The following is a 12,410-nucleotide window of genomic DNA, read 5'->3' on the forward strand; positions in this document are numbered from 1 at the left end:
TAGGGGATGAGAATTTGGATGATGAATTTGGAGATGATGATAGGGATCGGGTAGACGAGATGATACACGAGGTTGAAGATCAGTCGTGTAGACGACCTCGTATTTTTGAGTCTATGTCTAAGGCTGCTGAAAAGCCGTTGTATCCAGGTTGTACAAAGTACACCAAACTTTCTGCAGTGGTAACACTGTTCAACATTAAGTCGAACGCTGGTTGGACGGACTCTAGTTTCACATCGTTGTTGGAAGTTTTAGCTGAGATGCTCCCTGAAGGAAATGAACTGCCAAAGTCGTACTATTATGCGAAGAAGTTGATGTGTCCTTTGGGTTTAGAGTACGAGCGGATACATGCTTGTCCTAACGATTGTGTGCTCTATCGTAATGAGTATGAGCATTTACATGAGTGTCCACGTTGTGGATTGTCGAGGTACAAGCGTGAAGGAGCTGGAGGTAGTGAAGGACCACCAGCCAAGGTGTTGTGGTATCTACCCATAATACCTAGATTTAAGCGCATGTTCTCAATGAAAGGAGATGCGAAGAATTTGAGGTGGCATGCAGATCGTAGGAAGAAAGACGGTCTGCTCAAGCATCCGGCTGATTCGCCTGAGTGGAAAACTATCGACAGGGTGCATAAGTCATTTGGTAATGAGGATAGGAATCTGAGGCTTGGATTATGTACGGATGGCATGAACCCTTTTGGCAATCTCAGCTCGCAGCATAGCACATGGCCAGTAGTTTTAGTGGTTTATAACTTGCCTCCTTGGTTGTGCATGAAACGCAAGTACATGATGTTGTCGCTTCTTATATCGGGGCCCAAACAACCTGGAAATGACATAGATGTATACCTTCAGCCGCTTGTTGAAGATTTACAGAAGATGTGGAACGAAGGAGTGTTAGTATTTGATGCGTATGCTAATGAGATGTTCACTCTGCGTGCCATGCTTTTTTGTACTATGAACGATTATCCAGCTTATGGGAACTTATCTGGGTATAAGACTAAAGGAAAACAACCTTGCCCGATTTGTTTAGATGACATGAAATCTACACACCTTAAGGGCTGCAAACATGTGTATATGCGCACACGAAGGCTCCTCAGCCGCGACCATCCCTATCGGTTTAAGAAGAAGGCATTCGATGGGACGGTTGAAGAAGAAGTTGCTCGTAGACCATTAACTGGTACTGAAGTTTATAATCAGGTGAAGGGCATTGAAACAGTCTTTGGTAAACCTGCTAGTGAGGTTGATAGACCTACAGGATTATGGAAAAAACAGTCCATTTTTTGGAAACTCCCATATTGGAAAGATCTAAAGGTCAGACATTGTTTGGATGTCATGCACATAGAGAAGAATGTTTGTGAAGCTATTATCGCGACACTTATGAATATTCCGGGTAAGACAAAAGATGTTAAGGCGTCACGACTTTACTTGGAACAAGAGGGGATTCGACCAGAGTTGTGGGCTCAGAAAAGGGACGGAAGAAAGAAGAAAAGAGGGGAGGAAAGGGTTGATGATGATGAAACACAAAAAGTAAAAAGGTGGAGGATTCTGAGAGGAATTATTTGCCACCAGCTTGCTACACGATGTCGCGTGCAGAGAAACGGATTTTTTGCGAGTCATTGTATGGCATTAAGGTCCCTACTGGCTACTCATCGAATATGAAGCGCTTTGTTACCTTAAATGGTGAGTTGAAGTTATCGAGTATGAAATCGCACGATTGTCATGTCATGATGCAAGTATTCTTACCGATTGCAATTCGTGGGATACTTCCAAAGCATGTGAGGCACACCATTACAGAACTGTGTTCATTTTTTCATTCAATCTGCAGCAAAGTCCTAGACCCGTCGACCTCGATTCCTTGCAGACTAGAGTAGTTGAAACTCTATGCAAATTTGAGATGTATTTCCCCCCTGCATTCTTTGACATTATGGTCCATCTCATTGTCCATCTAGTTCGAGAAATTAAGCTGTGTGGTCCAGTGTTTTTGAGGTGGTGCTATCCTTTTGAGAGATATATGGGAACTTTGAAAGATAAAGTTCGTAATCCTGCACAACCAGAAGGTAGTATAATTCAAGGGATTGTGGGTGAAGAGATCAGTAATTTTGTGGCTGAGTATTTTGCTAGTGTTGATCCTGTTGGACTTCCGACATCCCGACACGAGGGCAGACTTGAGGGCAAGGGTACAATTGGTTCAAAATTGATCACACCTTCCGTAGAAAAGCGTAAACAAGCTCACTTATTTGTATTGCATCACGTACCAGATGTCCATCCTTATTTAAGTGAACATATGGAGGAATTACGTGTTAGCAATCCTGGAAAAGGAGTGAGGGCATTGACGCAAATGCATAACAAGACTTTCATTGATTGGTTTCATAAACGAGTACTCAATGATTTGGATGAAAGTGTTCCTGAAACAGTCAAGTGGTTAGCATTTGGTCCTCGTGAAGCTGTACGCTCTTATGAGGGTTATGATATTAATGGGTATACTTTTTGGACTGAACGTCAAGATCTCAAGTCAAGATCGCAACAAAATAGTGGTGTTTCACTTGTGGCGTCGTCTACACAATATGCAAGCTCGAAAGATAAGTCGCCTGTACATGCTGAAAGCAACTACTATGGGCGAATACAAGAAATCTGGGAGCTGGACTACTGTACATTTAATATTTGCCTCTTGTGTTGCACGTGGGTTGACAATAATCGCCGTTGTGTAAGAAACGATGATCCTTGCGGTTTCACCCTTGTTGACCTTAGTCGTTTACGTGAAACTGAGGAGCCATTTGTAATTGCATCACAAGTGAAGCAAGTATTTTTTGTAACTGATCCTGCTGATCATAAGTGGTCAATTGTTGTACCTGGTAAAAGGAGTATCCTCGGTATTGGTGATGTTGATAATGAGGAAGAATATGATGCATTTGAGGACCTCCCCCCTTTACCTATCCTGAAATTCGTGTGGAAGATGATGTAAATATGTCGGAGAATTATATGCGTGTAGATCACACGGAAGGGATACATGTACTTGAGGATCCTAAGAAAAGGCGGAAGCTCAATGAATCATGAGACATAAACTCAGGTGTGTGTAATTTCTCCAATTTTTAGGCTTCAATTTCTTGTTGGTTGCATTTTGGGAACGAAAAGGCCATTTCCGGCCTATTTTGGCCTATTTTGGCCTTTTCGCTCCCAAAATGTACTTATGAAGTGATTTAACCTCAAATTCTTTTTGAACATGATATATGATGTATAATGTAACTAGTATGTAGATTTTTAGGCTTTAATTTCTTGTTGGTTGCATTTTGGGAACGAAAAGGCCATTTCCGGCCTATTTTGGCCTATTTTGGCCTTTTCGCTCCCAAAATGTACTTATGAAGTGATTTAACCTCAAATTCTTTTTGAACATGATATATGATATATTATAACTAGTATGTAGATTTTTAGGCTTTAATTTCTTGTTGGTTGCATTTTGGGAACGAAAAGGCCATTTCCGGCCTATTTTGGCCTTTTCGCTCCCAAAATGTACTTATGAAGTGATTTAACCTCAAATTCTTTTTGAACATGATATATGATGTATAATGTAACTAGTATGTAGATTTTTAGGCTTTAATTTCTTGTTGGTTGATTTGGGAACGAAAAGGCCATTTCCGGACTATTTTGGCCTATTTTGGCCTTTTCGCTCCCAAAATGTACTTATGAAGTGATTTAATCTCAAATTCTTTTTGAAAATGATTATATGATATATAATGTAACTAGTATGTAGATTTTTAGGCTTTAATTTCTTGTTGGTTGATTTTGGGAACGAAAAGGCCATTTCCGGCCTATTTTGGCCTATTTTGGCCTTTTCGCTCCCAAAATGTACTTATGAAGTGATTTAACCTCAAATTCTTTTTGAACATGATATATGATGTATAATGTAACTAGTATGTAGATTTTTGGCTTTAATTTCTTGTTGGTTGCATTTTGGGAACGAAAAGGCCATTTCCGGCCTATTTTGGCCTATTTTGGCCTTTTCGCTCCCAAAATGTACTTATGAAGTGATTTAACCTCAAATTCTTTTTGAACATGATATATGATGTATAATGTAACTAGTATGTAGATTTTTAGGCTTTAATTTCTTGTTGGTTGATTTGGGAACGAAAAGGCCATTTCCGGCCTATTTCGGCCTATTTTGGCCTTTTCGCTCCCAAAATGTACTTATGAAGTGATTTAACCTCAAATTCTTTTTGAACATGTTATATGATGTATAATGTAACTAGTATGTAGATTTTTAGGCTTTAATTTCTTGTTGGTTGCATTTCGGGAACGAAAAGGCCATTTCCGGCCAATTTCGGCCTATTTTGGCCTTTTCGCTCCCAAAATGTACTTATGAAGTGATTTAACCTCAAATTCTTTTTGAACATGATTATATGATGTATAATGTAACTAGTATGTAGATTTTTAGGCTTTAATTTCTTGTTGGTTGATTTGGGAACGAAAAGGCCATTTCCGGCCTATTTGGCCTATTTTGGCCTTTTCGCTCCCAAAATGTACTTATGAAGTGATTTAACCTCAAATTCTTTTTGAACATGATCATATGATGTATAATTAACTAGTATGTAGATTTTTAGGCTTTAATTTCTTGTTGGTTGATTTGGGAACGAAAAGGCCATTTCCGGCCTATTTCGGCCTATTTTGGCCTTTTCGCTCCCAAAATGTACTTATGAAGTGATTTAACCTCAAATTCTTTTTGAACATGATCATATGATGTATAATGTAACTAGTATGTAGATTTTTAGCCTTTAATTTCTTGTTGGTTGCATTTCGGGAACGAAAAGGCCATTTCCGGCCTATTTCGGCCTATTTTGGCCTTTTCGCTCCCAAAATGTACTTATGAAGTGATTTAACCTCAAATTCTTTTTGAACAAGATCATATGATGTATAATGTAACTAGTATGTAGATTTTTAGCCTTTAATTTCGAATTTGGTTGCATTTCGGGAACGAAAAGGCCATTTCCGGCCTATTTCGGCCTATTTTGGCCTTTTCGCTACCCTGCCCGCACACCCCCCTGCCCACCCCCACCCCCCTTGCCCACCACCCACCCCCCCCCCCTTGCCACCCTCCTCCCCCACCATGCTGCCCCCTTCCCCCACCCTGCTGCACACCCCCCCCCCCCCAGCCCCCCTTCCCCCCCTGCACACCCCCCAACCCCCCCCTGCCCCCCCCATTTCCCCCCCTGCAGACCCCCCAACCCCCCCTCCCCCTTTCCCCCTGCAGACCCCCCAACACCCCTTTCCCCCCTGCACACCCCCCTGCCCCCCCTGCCCCCCCTGCCCCCTTTCCCCCCCTGCAGACCCCCCCAACCCCCCCTGCCCCCCTTTCCCCCCTGACACACCCCTGCCCCCCTTTCCCCCTTTCCCCCCTGCAGACCCCCAACCCCCCCCTGCCCCCCCTTTTCCCCCACCTGCAGACCCCCAACACCCCCCTGCCCCCCCTTTCCCCCCTGCCACCCCTCAACCCCCCTGCCCCCCCTTTCCCCCCTGCAGACCCCCACACCCCCCCTTGCCCCCCTTTCCCCCCCTGCAGACCCCCACACCCCCCCCCCTGCCCCCCCTTCCCCCCTGCAGACCCCCCACACCCCCCTGCCCCCCCTTTCCCCCCTGCAGACCCCCCACACCACCCCCCGCCCCCCTTTCCCCCTTGCAGACCCCCCTTCCCCCCCCCCCCACCGCCACCTTACCCCCACCATACTAGTTACTTTTTAATTGCCAAATTTTTTTTAATTAATTCGGTATTTTTTTTACCATTTCAGGGACATGGAGGATGTGCATACGGATACGAGTGCGGAACACACTACCGAGGATGAGTGTTTCGATCACAAAAAGGAACAACGGCAAATGGTTATGGCTCGCCGTGAAGAAAAAGGAAAACAAACGTCAATTGCAAGTAAGAACTTGCAGACGAAAAAGAGGAAAGGAAGGGGACCTACAAAGTCACTAGGGAAACCCACCCTAATGACTTTGGAGTACGATCACTTGGGGCAACCTTGTGGAAAATGGCGTCAAAAGTATGCCATGCAAATTGGGATTTGCATGCATAAGCTCTCCATTCTCCACTCATGGAAAGAGGTCCCCGAGTCTTTGAAGAAGATGATTTGGGAAGATACTATGGTAAGATTCGCGTATACTTATTTAGAATTTTAACACTTTGGTTAAATATACTATGTAATATTGAGTAATTTGTGATATGCGTTCGTTGTAGAATCAATTCCATATTCCAAACGATGAAGCGAAGAAGAATCTGTTTCTATCCGCAGTTGCCCAAAGGTTCCGAGACTTCAAGGCCAAGCTAGTGTCGGGGTGGATCACGAAGCGGAGAAAAGTCGGGGGAACAAAGAAGAAGAAAATCTACGACGGGGAAGCAACACCTTCTTCTGAGGCTTCACGTGACACATCATTCGAGGATCCCTCCAAGCTTCCATATCAGATATGGAGGCATATCACAGCTGAGCAGTGGCATGCATTTGTTGCACAAAAAACAACTACCCCAGAAGTTGTTGTAAGAATTTTTTACTAGCTAAGATTTATTACTTCAGATCCAATATTATATAACACCATATCTAACCTTTGTTTATATTTGTGTGTTTCAGGCAATTCGTGAGCAAAATAGCGCGAATGCAAAATCTAGGAAGCACTACCACCATCTGGGTGCTCATTCGTATGGTCAGGCGAGAGAATCGTGGATGTATGACCATTACCCCACGCTTGCGTCGACCACGACGCAATCGGGCACTAGCTCTACGACGACAGCTGCACAACGGCAACCAGATAGAGTGCTCGATTGGTGGTGTTCCATGCATGGGGTTGATGCAAAGGGACAGAGAATCATACCTGATCCCGGAACAAAACAGATAGCTAATGCCATTGTAAGTACATATTATAAGTTATTGATAAGGTTTACATAATAATATAACTTCTGCGCTCACGAGTATTTCTCTCATCATTTATGCAGATTGGCTTGAAGGAAAAGGAGGCAGCTGGTGAGTTCACTCCTAGAGGACAAGTTGATGCCTTACACGAGACTCTAGGACGGGACCAGTATGGACGTGTGAGGGGCGTAGGAGGTGTCCGCCTCGGGGTGAGAAAGGTGTATGGTGATCAATACACCTCTACGTCCAGATCCACTACCTCCAGTGTCAATTCATCACCTTCCATAGATGTGGAGGCTATGAAAGCCGAACTTCGGGAGGAGCTCAGAGCGGAGATGACTCAGAATTTCAACGCCATTTTGGCGCAGATGGGCTTACCGACTTTTGGTGCTTTCACGCAGGGCAATGTTCCTATGCAGCCTGTTCCTACGCAGCCTGTTCCTACGCAGCCTCGTCCACAACCGGAGTTAACGGTAATTGTTTAATATCACAACAACTATTGTTCTTAAATATGTTGTTTCATAGACTAACCTTGAATAGAGTTTTTTTTTAAAGGAAGAGACACCATGTGAGCTATGTAATCAAGGAGATGGTCATGGTAGATTCATTATCGTGGCTTATGGATCTGTACAGCCCCCTAGGGATCGGCCACTATTGCACAACCAGCCAGTAGCTGATATTCACTATGTGGTCAGCGTTGAAGACATTGTGACCGGTTTCGAAGCATTTCCTCTTCCGCTGCCGAATGCAGCAGTTGGTCTACAGTTATTGTCTGATTCCATTGGCAGTTATATTCTATGGCCGCGTGCATTGGTGCGGTTAGCATATCAGGTACAATCTCTAACATAAGTTATATACATAGTTTAATTTCTTTTATAGTTCCTATATATGATTGTCAGTAATATCTTTTTAATTTAACTAATTACTAGGGTTCGGGGAAGGCCGACAGGAAGGGAAAGAAGGTAGCTTCACCTCAGGAGGCCGACGTGCCCAAGTGGGAACGAATTCTTCAGCAAAGTATCCACTCATTACGGATATGGAGGTGGTGCAACGCCTTACTAAACCGTGCTTCTGGCTACATGAGTGCATTAGTGATGCAGCTGATGGAGCAATGATTGAGATTAAGTTGTCGCACCACCAATTCCACTACATTGATGAGGATACATCGACCTACATTTGTAAGGATGATATTAAAGAATTCTTACTTGGGGAAGAGTTGAATGTTTCCATGATACAAACATTCATGAGGTAATACTTTATTAATTAAGTAGTATTCAATCCAACTAATAATAACTTCCATAATAAGTAAGTTTTATTTTTATCAATATGAATTCTCAGGCTATTATACAATGATGTGAGGCGATCTAGTCAGCCAATCTTTGGTTGGTTATGTCCAAGCTTTGTACGAGATGACAGTTGCATACAAAACGAAAAAGAGGTGAAAGTATATCTCAAGGATTCTTTGAACGCATGTTCTCGTCTTGGATATAAGATCGTTCTTCTTCCTTACATTGAATCGTATGCTTCGTAAACTGATTTTTTAATTAATTAAATTGACCTATTAGTTGTTCTACGATAACAATAACATTATTTTTATTGTTGTAGGAACCATTGGACACTCATTGCAATATGTGTGTCAAGTAACGAAGTCTACCACTTTGATTCTTTGCGTAAAGAAACAATACGGTCCTTACTAGTCAAATCATTGTTAAATAGGTAGCCTAATTGAAACTATATATGCACACTTATTAGCTTATTAAATATTAAATGTACATCTAATCTTATAATAATGTGTATTGATGTAGTGTGATGAAGAAGATTACTTCATCTGGACTTCGACAAGGAAAAGCTCCTGTTTGGTATTTAGTCGAGGTAACATGTAATATTTTTGCATCCTTTTATACAACACATAATACACATATAACATGTCATTTATTGCATCTTTGGTGAATTTTAGTGTCCGGTACAAGAAGGTGGACTTGCGTGTGGGTATTACGTCATGAGGTTCATGCTCGATATCGTCAACTATTGCAAAGATGTTGTTGATCTTCGAAAGGTATGTAACTTTTAGGTTTCCAATTGTTGTTTCTTGTATTTCCGGCCTATTTTAGCCTTTTCGCTCCCAGAATGTAGTTATGAAGTGATTTAACCTCAAATTCTTTTTGAACATGATTATATGAGGCATATTCTAACTAGTATGTAGATTCTTAGGCTTTAATTTGTTGTTGGTTGCATTTCGGGAACGAAAAGGCCAATTCCGGCCTATATTTGGGCTATTTTGGCCTTTTCGCTCCCAAAATGTAGTTATGAAGTGATTTAACCTCAAATTCTCTTTGAACATGATTATATGAGGCATATTATAACTAGTATGTAGATTCTTAGGCTTTAATTTGTTGTTGGTTGGATTTTGGGAACGAAAAGGCCATTTCCGGCCTATTTTGGCCTATTTTGGCATTTTCGCTCCCAAAATGTAGTTATGAAGTGATTTAACCTCAAATTCTCTTTGAACATGATTATATGAGGCATATTATAACTAGTATATAGATTCTTAGGCTTTAATTTCTTGTTGGTTGCATTTCGGGAACGAAAAGGCCAATTCCGGCCTATTTTGGGCTATTTTGGCATTTTCGCTCCCAAAATGTAGTTATGAAGTGATTTAACCTCAAATTCTCATTGAACATTATTATATGAGGCATATTATAACTAGTATATAGATTCTTAGGCTTTAATTTCTTGTTGGTTGCATTTCGGGAACGAAAAGGCCAATTCCGGCCTATTTTGGGCTATTTTGGCCTTTTCGCTCCCAAAATGTAGTTATGAAGTGATTTAACCTCAAATTATCTTTGAACATGATTATATGAGGCATATTATAACTAGTATGTAGATTCTTAGGCTTTAATTTCTTGTTGGTTGGATTTTGGGAACGAAAAGGCCATTTCCGGCCTATTTTGGCCTATTTTGGCATTTTCGCTCCCAAAATGTAGTTATGAAGTGATTTAACCTCAAATTCTCTTTGAACATGATTATATGAGGCATATTATAACTAGTATATAGATTCTTAGGCTTTAATTTCTTGTTGGTTGCATTTCGGGAACGAAAAGGCCAATTCCGACCTTTTTTGGGCTATTTTGGCCTTTTCGCTCCCAAAATGTAGTTATGAAGTGATTTAACCCCAAATTCTCTTTGAACATGATTATATGAGATATATTATAACTAGTGTGTAGACTTTTAGGCTTTAATTTCTTGTTGGTTGCATTTCGGGAACGAAAAAGGCCATTTCCGGCCTATTTTGGCCTAATTTGGCCTTTTCACTCCCAAAATGTAGTTATGAAGTGATTTAACCTCAAATTCTCTTTGAACATGATTATATGAGATATATTATAACTAGTGTGTAGACTTTTAGGCTTGCATTTGGTTTTGATTCCATTTCGGGAAGATATATGTCATTTTTAGAAGTACTAACTACGGTAAAATGATTGACTTTTTGTATATGTTTATTTGTTGGTTATTTTGCAAGGTTTATGCTAGTTCCAAACCACGTTTGAGGAACTTCACCAAAGAAGAAATTGACGAAGTTCGGGATAAGTTGGCGTCCTACATTACCGATGATTGCATAGGATGAGATTTTCGCTCCAAAATAATGTACTAGCTAGTTTCTATCACCTATGTACACTTTTTACATTATTTTAATATATTTGAAGTTAATTATTACCTTTCTCCACTTGTCATATATTATCGTATTGCAATTTGCATTTTTTCTTGTCCAAGAGAGGTTATGGGTGGGGGTTGGGGCTGGTGTGTGGGTGCAGGCTGTGCTGCTGGTATGTGCAGGCTGCTGTGTGCAAGCAAAATAAAAAAAAAAAAAAATTATAGTGAAGGGCTGCGCTAGTTTAAAATAGCGCAGCCCTTATACTAAGAAGGGCTGCGCTAGTTTAAACTAGCGCAGCCCTTCTAGCAAGAAGGGCTGCGCTAGTGCTTCACTAGCGCAGCCCTTCTTGCTAGAAGGGCTGCCCTTCTAAAGCAAGAAGGGCTGCGCTTGTGAAGGAGGCGCAGCCCTTCTATTAAGAAGGGCTGCGCTTTTTTCAAAAAGGCGCAGCCCTTCCTATCATGAAGGGCTGCGCCTTTTTGAAAAAAGCGCAGCCCTTCGTCTAGAAGGGCTGCGCTTTTCTAGCGCAGCCCTACTTGAATAATGAAGGGCTGCGATGGAAAGGGCTGCCCTCTAAAAGCGCAGCCCTACATACCATTTTCAGCGCAGCACTACTGCTTTTTTCCACTAGTGTTTGGCACCACTAAAGAATCCATCAAACAATTACACTAATATATGTTTTAGTAACAATTACACAAAACAATAAAGATTAACATGAAGATTTAAGCATGAAGATAGGTTAAATAAAATCTAAACTGTAACAAGGTAGACTAAAGAAAGTAGAAGTTTAGCAACATATTTCACTTGAATCAAACATTCAAAATTCCTCAAAACAAAAAGATAATATATGGACCAAAATTGTCTATAATATTTAAGACTTTAAGTGCAGTCCTCTAAAATAGTTACTCTAAGACAGATACCACTTTGCATTTATTGGCCAATGAGCTGACAACTCAAATATTAGGCTTACATGACTATGGTCACCACCATGGTTCAATCCCTAGTAGTTGTTATGCTCGAGGATGAATAGATTGGACTCGACCCTATTCATTTTCTTAATAGTTACAATCCTCTTCCCGTAACATCAACCCAATCATTGGTGCAGTAGTGGATGGCTAGGGGTCCACCCCTTACCTACCAAAAGATGGGAGAAAATGAGTTCAACGATGAAGGAGCTATACAAATAAGCAAGGCTCTTGAAGGTCATACTCAGCTTAAGGAACTTGATATGAATACAAATGCAATTAATAGTCACGTACATGTTGGAGTTGGACCTCATCTTGTTCTTCTTTAGGCTTTTGTAAATATGATCTTGCATAGGGAGCTAGAAAGAAAATAATGACGTAAACGAGATTTTATCCTAGATTTTAGATATCATTCACTAAAATTTTACTAAATAATTAGCTCGCATCTACTTTAATTAAAATTGCAACACTATTGAACATGTGCATGATATTTTTGTGTAAAAACTAGTCTAGATATATTGTCTTTAATTAGCTCTAAACTAAATAAGAAGATGATAAACAATGAAAATTTTCGTCATTAATAATACCGAGTATAATAATAAATAAGCTATAGAACTTATACCTCATGTCCTGAAACAGTTTCAACATATCTTCTCTCATTTTCTTTTCACGTTCAATAGCTTCTTTGTTCAGTTTAGAAAATTCAGCTCTAAGGTCTTCATTGGATGCCTTGAACTCTTCATTAGATGCTTTAAGCTCTTCATTTGATACTCTAAGTTCCTCGCATGATGCAGCAAGAGGGCCACCTGGGTAGACAATCGTTCATTGTTCTCTCCAGTTTTAACTTTTTTTGGTGGTCGAGCTCCAGGACCAAGTCCTCTCAAATACCCAGCTTTACGTTTCAAAGCGT

General features: G+C 40.9%; 2 protein-coding genes across 2 annotated transcripts; both read left to right on the forward strand.

Annotated features, from left to right (window-relative positions):
* LOC130591387 (uncharacterized) lies at positions 1-4,921 on the forward strand. The gene is made up of 2 exons (XM_057394686.1): positions 1-1,510; positions 4,915-4,921. Exons 1-2 carry the CDS (start codon positions 60-62, stop codon positions 4,919-4,921), a joined length of 1,458 nt encoding a protein of 485 aa, XP_057250669.1. The 5' UTR covers positions 1-59.
* A 2,953-nt stretch (positions 4,922-7,874) lies between these two features.
* On the forward strand, positions 7,875-10,520 carry LOC125497307 (uncharacterized). The gene is made up of 6 exons (XM_057395087.1): positions 7,875-8,137; positions 8,228-8,407; positions 8,495-8,605; positions 8,695-8,761; positions 8,847-8,945; positions 10,407-10,520. The coding sequence occupies exons 1-6, from the start codon at positions 7,926-7,928 to the stop codon at positions 10,509-10,511; spliced, it is 774 nt and encodes a 257-aa protein (XP_057251070.1). The 5' UTR covers positions 7,875-7,925; the 3' UTR covers positions 10,512-10,520.
* The last annotated feature ends 1,890 nt before the right edge of the window (positions 10,521-12,410 follow it).

The sequence above is a fragment of the Beta vulgaris genome, chromosome 5 (genome assembly GCF_026745355.1).
Source record: "Beta vulgaris subsp. vulgaris cultivar EL10 chromosome 5, EL10.2, whole genome shotgun sequence".
Lineage (NCBI taxonomy): Eukaryota > Viridiplantae > Streptophyta > Magnoliopsida > Caryophyllales > Amaranthaceae > Beta > Beta vulgaris.